The sequence below is a fragment of the Choloepus didactylus genome, chromosome 11, assembly GCF_015220235.1.
Source record: "Choloepus didactylus isolate mChoDid1 chromosome 11, mChoDid1.pri, whole genome shotgun sequence".
In the NCBI taxonomy this organism is placed as follows: Eukaryota; Metazoa; Chordata; class Mammalia; order Pilosa; family Megalonychidae; genus Choloepus; species Choloepus didactylus.
In genome coordinates this window covers 22,093,395-22,116,312 of record NC_051317.1, presented here as the reverse complement: position 1 = coordinate 22,116,312, position 22,918 = coordinate 22,093,395, and the positions used below count along the sequence as shown (strand labels likewise).

The 22,918-nt window shown below is 34.1% G+C and overlaps 1 protein-coding gene across 1 annotated transcript; it reads right to left on the bottom strand.

The window, feature by feature from the left end:
• Positions 1 to 12,006: 12,006 nt before the first annotated feature.
• Positions 12,007 to 12,933, bottom strand: LOC119506573 (olfactory receptor 2T2-like). The gene has a single exon (XM_037799582.1). The coding sequence runs from the start codon at positions 12,931 to 12,933 to the stop codon at positions 12,007 to 12,009; it is 927 nt and encodes a 308-aa protein (XP_037655510.1).
• Positions 12,934 to 22,918: the final 9,985 nt, after the last annotated feature.

Sequence of the window (22,918 nt, the reverse complement as noted above, 5' to 3'; positions counted from 1 at the left end):
CCCAGGCATGGCAGACTGTATTTGACTAGTTTTCTAAGGGAAAAAGAATCTTTGCTGGGAGTGGGGGAGGGGGCTTGTTTTCAACCTGGCACCAATTGCAGAATTAATTGACAAACTCAGACAGCTGAATAAAAGCCCCAAAGACAAATAAACTGAGAGCAGACATGAAAGACTCTGAGAACAATCAGCTAGCAGAAAGGAGGCAGGACTAACAAAAACAGTAAAAAACAAACCAGAGACTTTTGGAGTGGGAGGTGTTCAGAATACTGGAAAAGTGCTGCATTCCAACAAAAAGGGGCATATAAAGATGGTACCAACTCCCATCTGCAATCCTGGGAAACTGGGCTCCTGATCTGTAAAGCAGGTCTTTTTGTTTATTTTTTGTTTTTTGTTTTTCCTATTATTTTGCTCTCTGACCCTATCTTTTTGCATTTCCTTAGCCCATCAGAGCTCCTGCTTCACCTCAGGCCTCCATGCAAAAGTGGAATTAAAGTGTTTCAGACTAACTATTCAGATGAAAGAGATAATAGCCTAAAGTGCTTATCTTTAAATAGTCTATACTGGGACTGACAAAACGTGGAGCTGGGAAAAGGCCTTGAAAGGTGATTTACTTTTCTTTTTTTTCTTTTTTTTTTTTGAAATAACTATTCTAAGTATCTCATTGCAGAAAGACTCAAATATTTGCAGTTGACCACTGGACCCAGGGAAGAGCAGAGCTTAGCTAGCTTTGAGACACATATCAATGAATCTAGTGGGAGAGGCAATCCTATGAAGGGCATAATGTCCCAAAGAAAAGAGGAGGGTGGGGCCCACCTTGGCTGTTGGCCCTCCTTCAGAGAACTCAGTGCCCAGGGTCTGGAAAACAGAAACCAGCTTCAGTCAACCATGCCCCCAGGAGAACAAGTTTTGTAGAGTATTAAAGGCACCTGTGACATCTCTTTACATTGGTGGAGAACTGTGAGCTGACAAGTACCACCTGCTGGACAGGGTAGGAAAAGCACAGCGTCTGTAAGCTTTACAAGAGGGTCTAGCAACCTATGGGTTCTTATTCTCAGGGAAACGCCATATCTTCCTCCTAAGTCCTGGGCCTGTCTAGACTGGGAAAACCTGATTGGGGTTGATCATATCTGGGGAGACTCTATCACAAAAAAAGTTACATAGAGGCCGAGCAAGAACCAGAAAAACAAGAGGTGAAAAATTCTGATCAACAAAACATAAGCTATAGCAGAGGTCTACAATAAGTTGAACTGAATACCGAAGAACAGAGAACAAAGCCAACCAAGAAGAAAACCCTAGGTAAAAGGGGGAAAATGATCTCAAGGATAATTTAATCAAGAAAATCAGATATAAGACAGCTAAAGATAATGAGCCATACTTGGAAACATGAAAATATGGGCCAGCCAAAGGAACAGACTAACATATCAACTGAGATAGAGGAATTGAAACAACTAATTAATAATCAAACCCATCTCCTAACTCTATTCAAAAATAAATTCAAAAATCAAATCAATGAGTTGAGGGAAGATACGACAAAGGAGATGAAGGATATAAAGACGACATTGGGAAAACATAAGGAGGAACTTGAAAGTATGAAAAAACAAATGGCAGGACTTATGAGAACGAAGGCACAATAGAAGAGATGATAAACACAATGGAGACTTACAACAGATTTGAAGAGGCAGAAGAAAGGATAAGAGACCTAGAACACAGGATATCTGAAATCTGACACACAAAAGAAGAGATAGGGAAAAGAAGGGAAAAACATCAGCAAGGCCTTAGGGGACTGAACATCAACATAAAATGCACAAATATAGGTGTTGAGGGTGTCCCAGAAGGAGAAGAGAAGGGAAAAGGGGCAGAAAGAATAATAGAAGAAATAATCACTGAAAATGTCAAACTCTTATGAAAGACATAAAATTACAGATGCAAAATGTGCAGCATTCCCCCAAACAGAATTGATCCCAATAGACCTACACCAAGACACTTACTGATCAGACTGTCCAATATCAAAGACAAAGAGAGAATTCTGAAAGCAGCAAGAGAAAAGTGATTCATCATATACAAGGGAAGCTCAATAAGACAATGTACAGATTTCTCTGCCAAAACTATGATGTATTTAAGATACTGAAATAGAAAAAAACTGCCAACCAAGAATTATATATCCAGCAAAACTGCCTTTCAAACATGAGGCAGAGATTAAAATATCTTCAGAAAGGCAGACACTGAGCGAGTTTGTGAATTAGAAACTTGTGCTTCAAGAAATACTAAAGGCAGTGCTACAGGCTGATAGAAAAAGATAGGAGAGAGAGGATTGGAGATATGACATGTGAAATCCAAAAGACAAAGTGGTAGAATGGTAGAAGAAACTACTGCCCTTACAGCAATAACACTAAATGTTAATGGATTGGAGAGGAAGAAGTAAAGCTTCCACTGTTTGCAAGTGACATGATCCTATATGTAGAAAATCCAGAAAAATATACAGCAAAGCTACTATAGCTAATCAATGAATATATCAAAGTGGCAGACTACAAGAGCAACATGCAAAATCAGTAGTTTTCCTATACACAAGTAATGCTCAACAGGAGTAGGAAATCCTGAAAAAATTCCATTTACAATAGCAATCAAAAGAACCAACTATTCAGGAATAAACTTAACCAAGGCCATAAAAGACCTATACAGAGAAACCTATAAGAAACTGCTTAAAGAAGTTGAACAGGACCTAAAAAAATGGAAGAACATACCATCTTCATGGATTGGAAGACTTAATATAGTTAAGATATCAATTCTACCTAAACTGATTTATAGATTTAATGCAATATCAGTTAAAATCCCAACAACTTACTTTGCAGAAATAAAAGGAAATAACCAAATTTATTTGGAAGGGCAAGTTACCCTGAATAGTCAAAAATATCTTGAGAAACTGGAATTAAGTGGGAGGTCACACTCTACTGACTTTGAAACATACTACAAAGTAACAGTGGTCAAAACAGCATGGTGCTGGCATAAAGATTGATATACTAAACAATGGAATCAATTTGAGTGTTCAGAAATAGACTGTATCATCTACAGACAACTGATCTTTGATAAGGCAGTCAAGCTGAAGCAACTTGTACAGAGCAGCCTCTTCAATAAATGGTGTTTTGAGAGCTGGATATCTATATCCAAAAGAATGAAAGAGGACTCCTATCTCAAACCTCATACAAAACTTAACTCAAAATTGATCAAGTATCTAAACCTTAGAGCAAAGACCATAAAACTTTTAGAAGAAAATGTAGGGAAATATCTTGAAGATCTAATGACAGGAGGTGGATTCCTAGACCTTACACCCAAGGCATGAGCAACCAAAGAAGAAATAGATAAATGGTATTTCCTCAAAATTAAAAACTTTTGTACAACAAAGGAGTTTGTCAGAAAAGTTAAAAGAGAACCAATGTAATGGGAGAAAATATTTGGAAACCACATATCAGATAAGAGTTTAATATCCAAAATATAGAAAGAGATCCTGCAACTCAAGAAGAGAAAGACAACCCAATTAAAAAAAGGGCAAAGGATATGTATAGACACTTTTCTGAAGAGGAAATACAAATGGCTCAAAAACATATGAAAAGATGCTCAATTTCACTGTCTATCAAGGAAATGCAAATCAAAACCACAATGAGATGTCATCTCACACCTACCAGAATGGCAATTATCAAAAAAACAATCAAACAAACAAAAATCCCTAAAATTACAAATTCTGGAAAAGATGTGGAGAAAGAGGCACATTTATTCACTGTTGGTGGGAGTGTAGAATGGTGCAGCCACTCTGGAAGGCAGTGTGGTGGTTACTGAGGAAGCTAAGTATAGAATTGCCATATGATCCAGCAATTCCATTACTAGATATATACTCAGAGGAAATGAAAACTAAGACACGAACGGACCTTTGTAAACCAATTTTTATAGTGGCATTATTCATGATTGCCAAGAGATGGAAACAGCCCAGATGTCCATCAACAGATGAGTGGATAAACATACTTGGCATGTACACACAATGGAACGTTACACAGCTTTAAGACAAAGCAGAGTCACGGACATATAATAATGTGATGAATCTTGAGGATGTTATGTTGAGCAAAGTTAGCTAGAAACACAAAGACAAATACTGTATGGTCTCACTAATATGAACTAACATTAATGAACAACCTTTGAGATTTAAAGCTGAGAACACAGGTTATCAGGAGATAGAAAGATGGTAGAGATCAGGCATTTGATGTTGAAGGATTATAGAATGTTCAACAGAATTGTCTGTGTAGATCCAGAAATGGAGAATGCAGTGCTGTGTGATTGCAGCACAGTATTGTAGGTCCACTGACCAAAGATAACTGTGAGTAAAGATGAAAGAAGAGGGCTGGGGGCATGTATGATACCAGAGGGAAGGATGGATGATAAACACTGGGACTGTGTACCTTAATGAAACCTAGCATGGTCAGTGATGGTGAGTAAATATACATATGTAAAAATGTCTTTACATGTGGGAGAACAAATGAATGTTAACCTTGGAAGGTGTTGAAAAAGGGATGGTATTGGGGGGAAAATATAATCAAAGCAATTGGAGTCTGGGGTTAAGAGTAACATTGTAATATGCTCCCATTAAATGTAACAAAGGCAATATACTGAAGATAAATATCTGTGAGAGGGGCTGTAAGGGAGGGGTACAGGATTCTTGGTAGTGCTGTTGTCTGACTTTATTGCTATATTTTATTTTATTTTTACTTATTCTTTTACCCTTTTTACTATTCTTTCATTTCAATATTTTTTGTGTAATGAATATGTGTAAGTGCTTATTGTGGTAATAAATGCACAACTATAAGATGATACTGTGAACAATTGATAGTATACTGTGGATGATTGTTTGGTATTTGAATATATCCCTATAAAATTCCAGGAAAATAATGAACAGAGGGACACAGTGCTGGAGAGAACTTGGAGAGAGAGATGTTTGTGTTCACTGGCAGTGGGAAAGTAGAATGGTGTAGCCTATCTTGAGGACAGTGTGGTGGTTACATGAGAGTCTAGGTGTGTGGATGTCATAAGGTCCTGTAACCTCATTATGACGTATATACTTGGAAGATCTGAGAGCAGGGTCACGAATGGACATTTGCACACTAGTGTTTATGGTGGCAGCATTCATGATTTGCAATGGACAGAGGTGGCCTAAATGTACTTAGACTGATGAACAGACTGGTGAACCATGGGGTATGCATAGAGTAGAATGTTGACTGGCTATAAGAAGGAATGAAGCTGTGAGGCATGCAACTAGGTGAATGAATCTTGAGTACAGCATTTTGAATGATGTACACCAGAAACTAGAGGATAGACCCCATAATGCCTCTCTAATATGGAGTGACTATAATGTGTATATTCCGAGAACTGAATCTTGAGCACAGTTTATTGGGGAAATGCTAATTGTAATTGTCCCTAAATTGTAAGCTCTTACAGCCGTCACATCTGTTCCTGAGTTGTAATGGTTATCTCTAAATTCTGAGATGCTGAGCTCCTTGTGCATAACTTGGTTATTCTCTGGAACTTTGGGTATCTGTGTGACCCCTGAGACTTGGAGCTAGAGCTTGGCAACTACGAATGTATTACCCCATACAGCAACTGTTGAAAGAGTTGAAAAAGAGTTTATATTTCAATTAGAGATAGGAATGAAGTCCTTGTTTAGGACTAAGGCAAGTCAGGCCAAAGGGTGAAGGACGATACTGACTGGGTTTTAAAACTACAACTTTTGTGCAAGACCAGGGGAGGAGATGTTTATTTGGTTCAGGATCTATATTTTCTGTAGCACACTAGATAATTTCACTTGTACTATCAGTTTGAACACCATAGGTGCATGGATCTTTGAAAGGGAAGTGGGATTTGGCAAGTTTATACAGGCTGGGGTGGAATCCCAGTACATCCTAGAGTGATATGGGCAGAGAGTAAAAGTTTATTTTCAGGACCCCCTGAGGAATTGGGGAGAAATGCAGAAATGTTGGCCTTCCCCACCTGGGTTATTACTGATTTTCTGATAAACATTGAGGACTGCTAATTTGTTGGGCTGAGCCCTTGATCTGGGGGCTTTCCCTCATGAGGCTTGTTACTCAAAAGGAAAGGCTAAGGAATAAAAGTGCTGGGGAAAACATGGAGAGAGGGATGGACCTGTTTACTATTGGTTAGGAGGCAGAATGGTGTAGCCTTTCTGGAGGACAGTGGGATGGTTCCACATGAAGCTGAGTATGTGGGTGCCATAAGGTCCTGCAGCCTCGTTAGGGGGCATTTACTTGGAGGATTTGAGAGCAGGGACATGAATGGACATTTGCATACTCATGTTTATGGGGAGACTATGCATAATTTGCTATGCATATTTGCAATGGGAACAGATCAGTGAACTGTTGTGTGCATATAGAATGGAATATTGAGCAGCTCCAAGAAGGATTGAAGCTGTTAAGATACACAATGATGTGAATGGAACCTGTAGACAGCATTTTGAGTGAACTACCCCAGAAAAAAAGACAAACACTATAATGCCTCACCAATATGGACTAACTACCATGTGTAAACTCAGAATTGAACATTAGAACTCAGCTTATCAGGGGAATGCTTATTGCAATGGTCCCTAGATTGTAGGCTCTTACAGCAGTCACATCTATTCCTGATTTGTAATGGCTATCTCCAGATTCTGAGATGCTGATCCCTTTGTGTATAACCTGATTGATCCCTGGAACTTTGGGTATCTGTGTGAAACCTGAAACTTAGAGCTAGAATGTGGCAGATATGAATGTTGGTATTAGCACTTATAGCAACTGTTTTTAGTGGTAGCATACAACATCTCTCCTTTGGTTTCTAGCTAGTTTTGCTTAACATAATGCCCTCGGGGTTCATCCATATTTTTGCATGTGTTATGATTTTATTCTGTCTTACAGCTACCAGCATAATATTTCATCATATGTATGTACAACAGTTTGTTTATCCACTCATCTGTTGATGGATATTTGGACTGTTTCCATCTTTGGCAATTGTGAATAATGCCACTATAAACAACAATGTGCAAATGTCCATTCAGGTCCCTGCCTTCAGGTACTCTGAGTATATACCTCATAATGGTATTGCAGGATCATATGGCAGCTCTGTACTTAGTTCCTGAGAAAACACCAAACTGCCTTCCAAAGTGGTTGCACCATTCTATTTTCCCACCAACAGTGAATAAGTGTGCCTCTTTCTCCACATCCTTTCCAGCACTTCTCATTTTCTGTTTTGTTTTGTTTTGTTTTGTTTTGTTTTGTTTTAATAATGGCCATTCTAGTATGGGTGAGATGAGATCTCATTGTGGTTTTGGTTTGCATTTCCTGGACAACTAGTGAAGTTGAACATTCTTTCACATGTTTTTGAGCCATTTGTATTTTCTCTTCAGAAAAGTATCTGCCCATGTCTGTTGTGTCTGTTGCCCATTTTTTAATTGGGTTTTTTTGTCCTTTTGTAGTTGAGTTGTAGGATCTCTTTATACATTCTGGATATTAAATCCATATCTGATATTTGGTTTCCAAATATTTTCTCCTGTTTGTAGGCTGCCTTTTTAATTTGCAAAGTTCTTTGATGTGAAAAAATATTCAATTTTTATGAGATCCCATTTATCTATTTCTTCATTCATTGCTTGCACTTTGGTTGTAAGGTCTAGGAAACCACCTCCTATCACCAGATCTTTAATATATTTCCCTACATTTTTGTCTGAAAGTTTCATGGTATTAGTACTAATGTTTAGATTTTTGATCCATTTTGTGTTAAGTTTTGTGTAAGGTGCGTTTTGGTTTGCTTAAACTGCCAGAATGGAATATACTAGAAATGTATTGACTTTCTCAATGGACGTTATTAGTCCCAAAATTTACAATTCTGAGGCCTGGAAAATGTCCCAATTAAGGCATCAATAGGATGCCAAAGATAAAGAGAGAATTCTGAAGGCAGCAAGTGAAAAGTGATTGGTAATGTACAAAGGATCCAAGGACTAAAGGATCTAAAGGGCTAAGTGGTAATTTTGCCTGGGAAAACATGGAGGTGATATACTTATATATTTAAGGTACAGAAAGAGATCAAATGCAGGCCAAATTATCTTTTATCTGGCTAAAATTCTTCATTGATAGTGTTTTATCAGACAAAAATAGGCAATAGCAAAGCAGATGTTTCAGCATTCAACTTAGGAGAGTTGCAAACATATGGGAATAAATTAGCAATAAGGTTCTACAATCTCAATGAAACAAAATATTTTCAGAGAGATAGATCATAAGTTGAACATATATTTTAGACATGTTCTCCTACTTGAATGATTCAGGAGTGTGATTAAACATTACTAAATATTTAAAACTGGTAGATTTCTTCAGCTAATCAGTCTAAAGCATGACTGCAAATATTTTGTGTGTTCACCTAGCAGATTGACTATAAAATAATAGTTGAAATCCAACTCTATTGAATTTTATTCATCTATAAGTGATAAATAAAATCTCACATATATCTGTGAAATTTATAGATAAATAAAATTCATTTAAAAATAAAAGTAAAATAGAGTATCTAGCTCACTCTTTTGAGAATATATTGGTTTACTCTGGGTGATATATAACTATTTCATAGAATTAACAGCAAAATTAAATTTTCATTGCCTAGTGTCCATATTTGTAGTTAGACTATACAATTCTCTCCTACAAACATCATGATAATCTATACAGTGATTTTATGTGATGACATAGCAGAAAAAGTAAATACAATCTCTATGGCAGAAAAAGTGTTAAAAAATTCTTAGCTATCAAAATTTATATTAACACTCACACTTAAAGAATAACATTTTAAAACACCATTTCAAAATGAGGAAATAAGCATTCAGCAAGTTTATCATCATCAGTAAAATCAAATTGAAATTATTATAATTTAAACAGCTAAAAAATGTTAACTATGGAAGCAGGGAAAATGAACATTCTTATACATTTGTAGATTAAAGATGAATACATATTACATTTTACATTTTCTTTACATATTGATTGCCAATTTCCTAGTGGTGGCCTAACAAGACCAATGGACTTGCTTATTACAGCAGAAATTTGCTGGCAGGACTAATACACTATTCTGGACACCATAACTCTCTGTCAAGGTGTTGGCAGAGCCAGGCATTTGCTGAAGTCTGCAGGGTTCTGCCAGTGGCAATTCAAGACAATATCTGCTTCCAGTATGTCGCTGCTTCTCTCTGTCTCTGTCCAAATTTACTCTCCTTTTAATGATGCTAGTCAAATTATCCACCCCTTCCTATTTTTTTCTCATTGTTACTAATGAAATTTTCAAAGATTGTAGTTCAAAATAGGATCGTGTTCATGAGACTAGGGGTGAAGGCTAGGTACAAAATTCTATCCATAACAGTTATCAAACTTAGAATTGGGTATATGTTGGCAATAAATATTTAAACTTCATGAATTTTTCCTCAAGAAATAGTGGAGGTATTTAAAAAAGGCACAGCAAACTGGGTGTCCACAGAGTTTGGGGTAATAATAGACATGGAAAAAAAAATAGGCAGTAGAGGAGGGTGTCACATGGTTGGAAGTCTCTCCTGGGTGAGGACCCAAGGTCTTATCACCATCTGATAGTTCCATGAGTAGATTAAGACTCATTTTTGGAAGATGTAGGGAGTTTTCTATTATAAACACATGTTTATGTTTGACAACTGCCAATTTTAACTTATGTTTCAGTGGATTTTCAAACAATATTTGAAGGGTGAATAAAAGTCTGTAACAAGTTGAACACTACCCTTGGAAGTGAAATTTGGACTCCCTGATGCACCATATAGATTAAATTATATAAATCCCCGATGAAGGAATAGATCATCCTGAAATGAATATATACCCATTCCTAGATTGGTTATTATGGCTTGACAGTTGGAGTAAATGTTTGGCTGTACCTGGATAACATGTTCACAAGAATCACTGTTGGTATGGTTTCTGTTAATGATAGGCTTGTCAAAAGATGTATGTACGTGTGCATGTCTGAATATATATGCAATGCATGTATAGGGAAGAGAGGCAGTTCTGAATAAACAGAGGTATAGTCAACAGGGTGTGATCTGTTGAAATGACACTAATTATTCCAATTCACTGCACTGAAGTAGGGGAACCACTTAGCTAGGGTGGGTAAAGATTTGTGTATGGGGTGACAGAAAGAAGAAATGGGGATGTAACCATATCTATTTATGTAATTTTGGGATATTGCTGCTTGAATGATATTATAGTTTTTAAATTTTTGCCATCAGGTGAATGTGAGAAAATAGAAATAGTTAAATAAGCTGAGGATGGTTGTGTGACACAGGGAATTAATTTTTTTCATAGGCACAATTTTAACACATTTTAATTTGTTTTAGCTCATATTTATTAAACACCTCCTCCTATCAGAATTATGCATTGATTAATCATTGTTCCTGCAAATTCCCACAGGACCATTGGACGTGTGATAAAACAAGAAGCAGAGATAAGCAATATGAAATATTGAAAAAATTTTATAAAAAATATAAATTAGAAAAAGTTGGTATTGCTGAGCAGCATTTCTATAATTGTATTTTATTGCTCTTGTGAGCCAGATCTATCTGAGTAATTAATCTTTTGAAAATTAGAGGTAATATATCAATTGCTAAACGTGTGCTGCTAAACTAAGTAACAGATATTTAGACATAGAATTTCATACTGTATAGCTGGCTGAAGTTGGAATTGTAAATTAAATTCAAAAGGAAAATATCAAGCACTAGTAAGCAAAAATAGATTTAATACTGATAACTAAAATTGAAAAACAAAAGTTTCATAAGTTCTTATATATTGTTGATGGTAACAACACCGAAGTATAAGAGAGACAATTAGTAAAAAAAATTAATAATAAATGAAAATAAATCAGTCAAATATATAAGAAAATATGAACACCAGAAATAATACATGGATAAAAATCATATTGAACACAATCCAAAATGTAATGAGTCAAACACATAATTTCAATGGTACTTAACTAAATTAGTAAATATGTATTCAATTCTAGAGAGGTTCTTTTTGAATTTACAAAATTAATTAAAAATTGTTAAACTGTATATTGTAAATTTTGTTGAATATTGGAAAAATTCCGTAGAAAGTGGGAAAGCTATTCATATATATATATATATTCATTTATGTTTATATATATGCATATACACTTATACATCAGGATACATCTATATACATATATATGCATGTAGATGCATATACACATACATGTCTGACTATTTAGGCATGTATATATAAATAAATTGAACAGGACTTAAACAATGGATTATGTAACATTTTAGAAGATTAATATATTTAATAGGCTAAATTGCTGTAAGTGATTGGGCAAATATTATTAAATGTTATAAGTATATGTGTGCTTCTGACATTTAGTTAAATATCATAATACTACTTCCAATGTAAAGTGGTGAGAATAGATGAAAGCATTTTTTGGTCCATAATAGAATAATATATTCAGAATTAAATGTTACCTTGAGATTTGAAAACTTTAATTTATGAGAAATTGATTAATAATATTTTTAAAATGATGTTACAATATTATAATGCTGATATTTAGGGAGGAAAATTGTAAAATTCAGCATAGAGTCAATATTGCCTAGCTTGTGCATTTTTCCTTTTGTCTAACATCAAAAGACATTTGTGATATCTATTGTTTATGATGTGCAGATTTTGAGTGTCTTCTGGAATAGTGTATTCTATCTAATAGTTCTGTGAAGCTCAAATGAGGCTCAGCAAGAAGGAGTAACCTGATCCATTATCATTTAACCAAGGTAAACTGAAGGAATTTATGCATGAGTTGTCTGCAGAACAGGCATAGTATGACTGTTGTATGCTGTTTATCTATATTTTGGTAAAACAGTTCTCTATATGAGGTCCATCCTTTCATGTCTAATTCTCAATTGAGAATCACTTGATATCAATATTTTAAGGAATTTTACCTTCCCAGCACTTTCCTGAGGGCTGCAGACACCTCTTTGTTTCGAAGACTGTAGATGAGGGGGTTGAGCATGGGAGTTACAATAGTGTAGAAGACAGATACTACTTCATCCTGCTCTGTGGTATGATAGGCTTTGGGAAGAAAGTACTTGATGATGGCTGTTCCATAGAAGAGAGACACGACAATCATATGGGAGGAACAGGTGGTCAAAGCCTTTCTTGTCCCTAAGTTTGATCCTAATCTCAAAACAGTGGAGAGTATCTGCCCGTATGAGGCCATAATGGCAGATATTGGAATGAGAAGGAACACAACACTGCTGACATGAAGCCCATTTTCATAATGAGTTGTATCAGCACAAACAAGTTTCAGGAGAGCTGGGATCTCACAAATGAAATGATGGATTTCCAAGGAGGAGCAGTAAGGGAGATTCAGAATATAAATGGCATGGGCCAAGGCATTGAACAGAGAACCCAACCAGGTGCCAGTCACCAAGAAGGCACAGACTGTAGGGCGCATGAGAACTGAGTAATGGAGAGGGTGGCATATGGCGACATAGCGGTCATAAGCCATGACTGCCAGGAGAAGGAACTCTGCTCCAAGAAGTGTTGTGAATAGGAAGAGCTGAATCCTACAGCTAATAAAGGAAATGGTATTCTTCCCAGAGAGGAAATCAGTAGCTATCTTGGGGAAAATAGTTGAGGTATATAAAAGGTCCATGATGGAAAGTTGGCTTAGAAGGAAGTACATAGATGTATGGAGTCGAAGGTCCATCCAAATGAGAATTATCATCATAATATTGCCAGTAAGGGTCACAAGAAACACCACAAAGATGAGAGAGAAGAGGAGACTGGGGACCTGAATGTGGTGGAATAGCCCCAGGAGAACAAAGTCAGTTCCAGTAGTCAGATTAGTCCATATCCACATTCTCTACTTCTTAATTCATTAACCTGAATACAATAGACAAAAATATTTATTCCCACCAAAAATTGGGTCTACTTCCATTTTACAATGCGCCAGTCATTATCTTACTTAGTTGTCTAATGATATCTATTAAGTTTCAACTGCTATAAAATCTGTTTACCCACAAAATGGTTCTCATTGCTATTGCAATGTGAATGCATGCTGACTTAAAATAGTTTTATCCAAATTTGCCAAGAAACTAAACTCTCTGTATTTTAAGGAAACACATTCAGAGCCCTTGAAATTTTGATAATGGTGATAAGCAAAATTTAATGAAAAAATGAGCATTCATACATCTTTCTAAATTTTCTCTCCCCCATCATCTGTCTCTCTATCTCCATGTATCATCAATTAACTTAATTACTATATCTTTATTTATATCCATATGCATATCTGTATCTGTATCTTATATCCATATATCTTTATCTAATTCTAAATATGGATATATCCAATACATACATGTAAAATCATTCTCTGGTGTTGCTCAGTTGTTACTTGCAGGAGCTAGAGGCTGCATTAATAAAACAGCATTCATAATTAATCTTATATACAATGATGTGAAATATGTTAGTTGTTTTAAATTTGTTCTTTTACCCTTAGGATGTATCTGGAAAAGGTTACTTTCCTTGTTTCCAAAAGCCAAATTTGATTTTCAGAGAGATCAAATAATTTTGCAAATTGAGGCAGCAGTTAAAAACCATGACCATAATCACATCTAAATGTTTCCAGGTTCCCTTGTGTCTTTGCCTCAGCATGTCACCTAATGTGGTCTCTAAAATAGAAATATTGTTAAGTGTTCTTTATTTTGAAATCAAAATGTTTAATTATTTTCTTTTTCATATTTTGATAGCTGAAATCAGTGAATCTTCCAAACAGGACGGGAAGAAGCCCAGTTTCAAACCCCAGGTGCCTGTTGTGAGCTCCAAAGACTGTTGATGATATGACAAAATACAAAACAATAGAAACACAAGAACAAGACGATGCTATTAGTAATATAATTTGGCAGAGGGTTTGGGGATGTTCTTCATCTCTGCTTAAATCAGTAGAGCTCTGTTTGAAGGGAAACAGAGAGTACCTATTCCAAAGGGGCAATAACCTAGTCTCATGGGGTTACACGGAGAGAGCTTCAATGCACTCATATTATTTTGTGGGAATAAGAAAGTGTGTTACACTACACAAGCAGTGAACCCCAAGTTAACCCATGGACTTTAATTAATACTAACATTATAAAAATGTGCTATCATCATGTATAAAAATATTCCATGCCAATGCAAGGTTTTGGAGGTGGAGTGGTATATGGGAATCCTATAAGTTATGCATGATTTTTCTGTAACTACACACCTTCTCTAATAAAGAAAAAAATGATGTGAATATATTGGTTAAATTTATTAATGTGCAAGCAATACATTATTCAAGATATTCCTCAAAGTTTCAGGAATATTTAAAACATCTATGAAAACATCAAAAAATAAATTTAACACAACAGTGAAGAACAATATCCTCTTTCCTGTAATAATGAATTCAGGGTCACTGGTTGACAGAATGTATAGTGACTTGCTTCTTCTAGTTGGAAGCATGCCCATTTCTTATGACGTTCTGTGTAGAAAAATCCGTATCATTATACATAAGTGACATTGCCCTTAGCACGTACTACTTTTGATTATAAGAGTACTCCATTAGATTATTTAAGTTTATTTTAAGGGGTGTAAGACTATGTATCATTTTCTACTTCTCATACAACTATTAAGAGAAATTCAAAATAACAGAACACAGAAAGTAGTGCTAAGCACTGTGGACTCATTACCTTGGCTTAAACTCAGGGAAGCTTCTCACTGCTAAAACTACATGAGTTCTGATTTGCATTTCAATAATTCAATTTTTTACTTCAAAATTTGATTTTATAAATTAATATTAAAGGACTCTAAAATAAACACAAATAAATGTAAAATATGTGTTCTTCTAAAATCACAATATGTGTTATGTTTAGAGTTTTATTTTCAGTTTATTATTGAGAATTGAGAACTTCTTTAATCTTTTGAAAGATTTTTTTCAAGCGAGTTAAAAAAAACTTGTCTCAGGATGCATTTTGAATTTTTTTCTTTTACAGTGTCTTATTACCAGTGAGTGTGAAATTGCATTCCTTTGGTCTTAAAGTAAAGGAGGGAGGGAGTAAATATGATTCTTTGAGAAAAATCACATCAATAGACACAGAAAGCAGTTCGATTCTTGAGGGTTAATTAATTTTCTTGTCTCTAAATATAACTGCTTTATTGATTCAGAATAACCAACTCCATTATATATACATATAATGGCACAAGTGTCAACTATAGGAACACAGATATAAATTAGGTAAGATAAAAGATATATACAATACTTATTTATTAAAAGTCTCTCTTGGTATGTCCTTAATCATCTCTTAATTTGATGTTCTCTCTCCTACAAAATATTTTTGCAGAGAATTAGAGAATTTTGGTAATCAATAAGGATTTTGGAGTTTGGAACACTTCTGATTGCCTATTCTTCCTTCTTTACCAACAAATGCCTTGACATATGATTATGTAGAGTGGCAAGTATTTAGGAAATGAACACTGTTTTTTCAGTGCACACTGAACTGTAAATCCATATGTATGGAGTTAGACATAATCACACACTGTGGTTTTAGTATTAACATAATGTACCTTATGTTCAAGTGGGTTTCACAAATGATATTTCATATACAACACCATAATTTGGTGAAAAGATTATTTTTTCTCATCAATATATTGATATATAATTATTACTTTTAATTACCTTTCAAGACAAAGTATGTTTTAATCTGAAAATAAATGTACTCATTTGAAATGTAGGATCTTAAAATATGAAGGCATTAAATGTACATACATCTTTATCTCAGCTAGTTAGCTTATACATTTTTGTGTCAATGTATCATAAATCTATCATATAACCATTCTCTTATTCCTGGGAGGGAAGGATTTATTTTTGCCTAATACGTTTTTGCCATGTGAAGATATCAAATTTTTATGCAATATTTTAATTTAAAAAGTCAAAATTCTTTCATTGACAGCATTCAAAATTATTTTTAATTTGAATCCACAATTGCATATAAATAAATATCTTCAATTTTAAAAGGTATTTAGTGAGTTTGTATTAACGATTTTTTTTGTAATTCAAAGAGTGAAACTTTTTTTCTTGTTATTGAAGAATTCTGAAGGATATATGCCATCAAACACAGGTGGTAAATAGAAAAACAACTGGTACTTAATAACTGCTCAATCTCACTTTTATTTATACTGACTCAGAATAGAATTGATTATTATATAAAATTACTTTGACCTGTGCTTCAAAAGTATAGCTGATAATGTTGAATGAATTAACTGCTTACATAATAACTACATTAATCATCATGCATATTATCATTTGAATATTTTTTTGGCTTAAAAGTTTATCCTATTTTCTTTTCAGAAATACTAGATATCATCTAACTTACCTTTTATATTTTTCCTCAAAATATCACCAGATCTCTATTTATGTAAAAACAAATGCTGCACAAAAACGATCCAGACAGAGTCACCTTCCTTTCCTGCCATAGCCGTTCATTGCCAGTGAAGCAAGGAATTAAACACAACAAGAAATTCTCTATTACAGATATCTGTGCCAATTTACAATTCTACCTGTGCTGTTCTCAGAGAAAATGTCCCTTGTCACCTTTAGGTAGGCCAAGCACAGTTATTCCATTGTCCTTCAAATGCCCAAATTAAGCAAATCTGTTCTCTTGGAAACAAGCAAACAAAAATGCTAATTAGTCACATAAGCATTCATTGACCAGCCCCAGCTAACTCCACTGGAGAAATGGAAAATCTCAGTGGTGAAATCCCAGTGCAGAATTCAGTATCTACTTCCTTGAATCAAGAATGAATGGGTTTCCTTCCTGGCATCATCACTTATTTGTGACCTCAGATATGTTACTTAACTTTTCTTTTCTCTGGTTCTTCATCTACAGAATGAGGATGATAAGAGCATGCATGTCACAGGATTTTGTGATTATAAACTTAACTGCTTAATGCAAACCTCATGGAACAGTGCCAGGTGTTGAGAATGTTAAATGTTTCATGATATGAGGATGGGATTTGATTTTTATAGATTGGTGTAATTAGGAGTGTGAACTGATCTATAATGTATAATTTTATTTTTCCTCTGGTATCATCTAATACACAGATAAGAAACTTGAATAAGGAAAAATACATTTTATTTAATGAACTATATATGTGACACCACCAATATATTAATATCAGGCTCTCATATAAAAATTAAAAACAATATACGTGTACATAAATTACATACACAGAGCACTTCTTTTATATATATAAAGAAAGTTTCTTGCTTTATTTCATTTTGAAATATTCATCATTGCTATTTGTTCATATGTTTACATAAGACACATTACAATAAAGGTCTCTGAGCTTTCTAATCCCCAAATGATCCCTATATATTTTTTCTATATATGTGGGGAAGTAAAGATCTAGAATTGAGTTAGGTACAGAGAGAAATCTCTGACTGTACATGAGATACGAAGAGGTTAGTTTTAGGACAAAGCTGATTTTAAGGTCCTTGTGAATGTCTATATTAAACTAGTTAACTTCCATTGAGTACCTCTCATGTGCTAGGCAGAGTTATGTGTACCTTGTGGATATATTAAATACTCAGACTTCCCATTGTCCCTCTTGGAAAGGTGCTATGAATAAAACTTGAATTTCTTGAATTTAAAAGTTGTCTAATTTGACCCAGATAGCAAGTATTGGAGCCAGAAGCTGATCAAATGTATCCAAATACAGTGATTTTTTTCTTCTTAGCAATGCTTTAGAGCCACACACATGATCAAAGATTTAATACATAATCAAAGATTTGAGTTCAACATTTTTTTACTCTACTAAACAACATTTTAAGGATAGTTAAAATTCAAATACAACCAGAATTATCAATTGGGAAGTGTGTGCATGCAACCCAAGTTCATCATACTATTTCTGCAAGTACTACCAAGCTATCTAGAAAAACAAAAATATCAGCACTATACTTACTAAAGCAAAGGCAGGGTTTGAAAACAATTTTTGGATTAGTTTGTGCTTTTCTTCAGTTACATTTGGTGTAACTGATTTTGTAAGCAAACATCATTAGGTTTAAAGATTAGTGAAAAAATTTCTTTAGAACTCTCTTGAAGGAGACTCAAGGTTTATCTTTTTCTTCCATAGAAGGAGTGGAGAGGGAAGAATTTTCCATTGAAGTTTCTATCACATGAAATGAGCATAAATTTTTCCACAAATTGTACCACATTTAACATTAGAATCTGTCTTTACAAGCCAGGTTTTCTGTTGTCAGTTCCATTTACTTCCAAAGAAATCTCATTTAATAGCTTCATGGCACATGGAAACTGGAAACTATATTTCCCAGAATTTCATTCTTTGTAGAGTATCAGTTTATCATCTGTCAATGAGAGGGATTTATATGAGATTTAAGGGTTTGGAAGAGGAGCAAATGAGTTATTCTGTGGAGCAGGTAGATGTCTAGGTATCAATATCAGTACTGTTATTGATGATCTTGCTTTATTTATTGTGAATATTAACAAGTCATTTTACATATATAGACTTCAGAATCCAAATATGCCAATGCCAGTAGGTTCCTAAATCCTTTCCAACTATTGTGTTCATACATTTCATATTACTTGGAACCTTCTGTCTGTCTCAGGTAAAGTACTGCATATCAATAAAAAAATTTCCAAACTAAAAATTAAAAGAGCTATAAGAAACAGAGAATATTTACTAGAAGAAAAAGTGGAGATAATGTTCTTGAAACAATAAATGACAGTTTTTCTTCCCTTGCACAATTCATGGCCCAATGTGACACCTGTTCTCTCTGCTGCATATTTCTCCATCTCGTCTCATGATTCTTTTTCAAATTGCAATTATTATTTTTCATTTTCCACTGGAGCAAACATTGGAATCTTTCTGCTCTAAATTATGTCCAAAATGATCACGTTTTACCTCTGATGCTGGAATGAAGAATTGGACCTTAAGGTCTTAGCTAATCATTCCATTTCCACACGTGAAATAAATCTATTCACCAATTAAATGAGAAAATTTGAGAGTGTCATTAAATTAATAATTCATTACAATTAGTTCAATCACATTTCATAATTTATAGGTAAAATAGAGAAATAAACCCGGGCTATTTATTGAGCCACCATAATAATTTTCTATATATTTAGCCAAGTAGACAAGCAAAGGAACACAATTTATTATTAAATCTGATCCTATGACATGAAATACAACTACAACATTTTGCATGTCAGAGTATACAAATTTTTGGGAGATGCTCCTTATTTCATTCACAAGTGTTATTGTTGCTGGGATTAATAACTACAAAAAGGAATGTCATATGATATTGAATTAAAAAGGAGCTCATTCAAAACACAAAGTCATTTTGTGGCACAATTGTACCCTGTATAACTATTCCTTCAGAATTCAAAGGATGGTATAATTAATAAATAGGAAAAGAATTTCCTTTAATTATTTAAACGAAAAGGTAACTATTCAAAAGGCTATATATTTATACCATAATTATATGAATTCTTAGAAATAATATGAAATTACACCAATCTTCTGCAAATATTTCCAGGTAATAGAAAAATGAAACATTGTCTTGAGACCAACATAATTGTATGTGTAAGTTCATTAGTACATTGCAAGAATGGAAAATTATAAATGAATATTTGTTTTGAATACAGACCCAGAATCCCAGCTCATAATATTGGTAAATTTAGTCTAGAGACATATGAAAAGAAAAATACAAAAATTGATTAATTTACAGAGTTCAAATCTGTCTAAATATTGAAATACGTGTAATCCACCTCATTAATAACATAAACAAGAAAGAAAATCATTTGGATATGTCATTGGATGCAGGAAAATTATTTGATTGAATTTAGCATCCTTTTATGTAAAAATTCTCAGGAAAGTATAAGTAAATGTGGGTAATTTAACATTATAAGGGGAGTACACAAAAAACCTACACCTATCATATTTTATGGTGTACTATTATTCAATTTTTTCTTGAATTATCAGAAATATATCAAGACTATTCTTTATGGTTTGTAGCTTTCTTTTCTTGTAGTATCATCTTGATTATTCAATAGAGATGTACAGCAAGAAAATGAATAACGTACATTTGAATGACATATATATGAATAACATATTTGGGAGGAACAAGTAAATATAGGTTCAGTAATACATGGCATGGAGGTGTATATAGAAAACATAAAAGAATCTAGAAAAAAGATCTCTTTAATCTAATAAGCAATTTTAGCATGCATCCTGAATACTGATAAACATGCAAAAATCAATCAGCAAAAACTCAAAATTGAGTATACTATGCAGTTTGTAAGGAGTAATTCTAAAGAAAAATGCTTAAAACCTTTATGTTTAAGCTAAATAAGTAGGCTTATGGAGTAGGCTGCCCTTTTATTTTTTTATATATACTGCAATTTTATTTCAATTGCACAAAGGAAGTTAGCATGTAGGAAATTTAAATGAAACAGGATGCTAAAAACAAGAAATAACTGAAAAAAAATAAAAAGGAAGTACACCTAAAGCATGAGAATTCAACGTTCATTAGCATTTCATGTTTAGCTTTGATTGACACTTGATGCTCACAAATTTATACTTTTTTGACACTGTCCTTTGATGTGTAAAAGTATTCAATTTTGAGGAGATCTCATTTATTTATTTATTCTTTCCTTCCTTGTGCTTTGGATGTAAGGTTTAGGAAACCACCTCCTCCCACCAGACTTTTAAGATATTTCCCTACACTTTCTTCTAAGGGTTCTATGGTCTCAGCTCAACCATTTTAGCCTTTGATCCATTTGGAGTTAATTTTTATGTAAGGTGTGAGATAGGGATCCTCTTTCATTCTTTTGGATATGGATGTCCAGTGCCCACAGCACCATTTGGTGAAGAGGCTGTACTGCCTCAGTTGAGTGGACTTGGCTGCCTAGTCATAAAACAAGTGTCCATAGATGAGAGGGTCTATTTCTGTACTCACAATTTGATTCCATTGGCTAGTATACCTTTATGCCAGTACCATGCTGTTTTGACCATTGTAGCTTTGTAATATGCTTTAAAATCAGTAAATGTGAAACCTCCAACTTCATTTTTCTTTCTTGAGATGTTTTCAGCTTGTCAGGCTATTCTGCCTTTCCAGATGTATTTGGTTAGTTGTTTTCTATTTCTGCAAGTAGGTTGTTGGGCTTTTGATTGGTATTACATTGAATCTGTAAATCATTTTGGATAAAATTGACATTTCAATTATACTTAGACTTCCAATCTATGAACATAGTGTGTTCTTCCATCTATTTAGGTGTTCCTTGATTTCCTTTAGAAATGTTTTGTAGTTTTCTGTGTATAGATCATTTACATTCTCAGATTGATCATTACTAGTATATAGAATCATTATTCATTTTAGAGTGTTGATGGTACCCTACCATTTTGCTGAATGAGTTTATTAGCTATAGTATTTTTGTTGGAGATTTTTGGGGATGTTTCACATATGGGATAATGTCTTCTCAAATAGTGAAAAATTTACTACTTCCTTTCCAATTTGGATGCCTTTTATTTCTTTTTCTTTCTTAATTGCTCTAGCTAGAACTTCCATCAAAATGTTGAATAACAGTGGTGACAGTGGGCATCCTTGTCTTGTTCAAGATCTCAGAGAGAAAGCTTTCAGTCTCTCCACATTGAGTATGATATTAAATGTGGCTTTTTCGTATATGCCTTTTATCATGTGGGGAAGTTTCCTTCCATTACCATCTTTTGCAGTGTTTTCATCAAAAAAGGATGATGAATTTTGTCACATGTCTTGTCTGTATCAATTGAGATGATTATGTGATCTTTCCCCCTTTATTTGTTGATGTAGTGTATTATATTAATTGATTTTCTCATGTTGAAACACCCTTGCATACCTGGAATAAAACCCCCTTGATCATGGTGTATAATTTTTTTAATGTGCTGCTGGATTTGATTTGGAAGCATTTTGTTGAGAATTCTTGCATCTATTATAGCTAATGGTTTGTAGCTTTCTTTTCTTGTAGTATCTTTGGCTTTGATATTAGGGTGATTTTGGCTTCATAGGATGAGTTATATAGCTTCCCCTCCTCCTCAATTTTTGGAAGAGTTTAAGCAGCATCTGTACTATTTCTTCTTGGAATGCTTGGTAGAATTCACATGTGAAGCCATCTGTTCATGGACTTTTCTTTCTTTGGAGGTTTTTTGATCACTGATGCAATCTCTTCACTTTTTATTGTTTTTTGACATCTTCTATTTCTTCTTGAGTCAGTGTTGATTTTTCCTGTGTTTCTAGAAAGTTGTATTTCATCTCAGTTTTCTAGTTTGTTGCAATACAGTTGCTCATAGTATCCTCTTATCACTTTTATTTCTGTAAAGTTAGGAGTGATATCCCCTTACCATTTATATTTTATTTATTTGCATCCTCTCTATTTTTTGTCAGTCTAGCTAAGGATCCATTGATTTTATTGATTCTCAAAGAACCAAATTCTGGTTTTGTTGATTCTCACTATTGTTTTCATGTTCTCAATTTTATTTATTTCTGCTCCAATCTTTGTCTTCTCTTTCCTTCTGTTCACTTTGGTATTAGTTTGCTTGTGTGTTTTCTATTCCCTCCTGGTGTTCAGTTAAGTACTTGATTTTAGCTTCTTCTTATGTTTTAATATAGGTGTTAAGGCAATAAATTTCCCTCTTATCACTGCCTTCACTGCATCCCATAAGGTTGATACGTTGTTTTCTCATTTTCATTTACCTTGAGAAATTTTCTGATTTATTTTGTAATTTCTTCTTTGATCACTGGTCATTTAAGAGTGTATTGTTTAGCCTCCATATATTTGTGA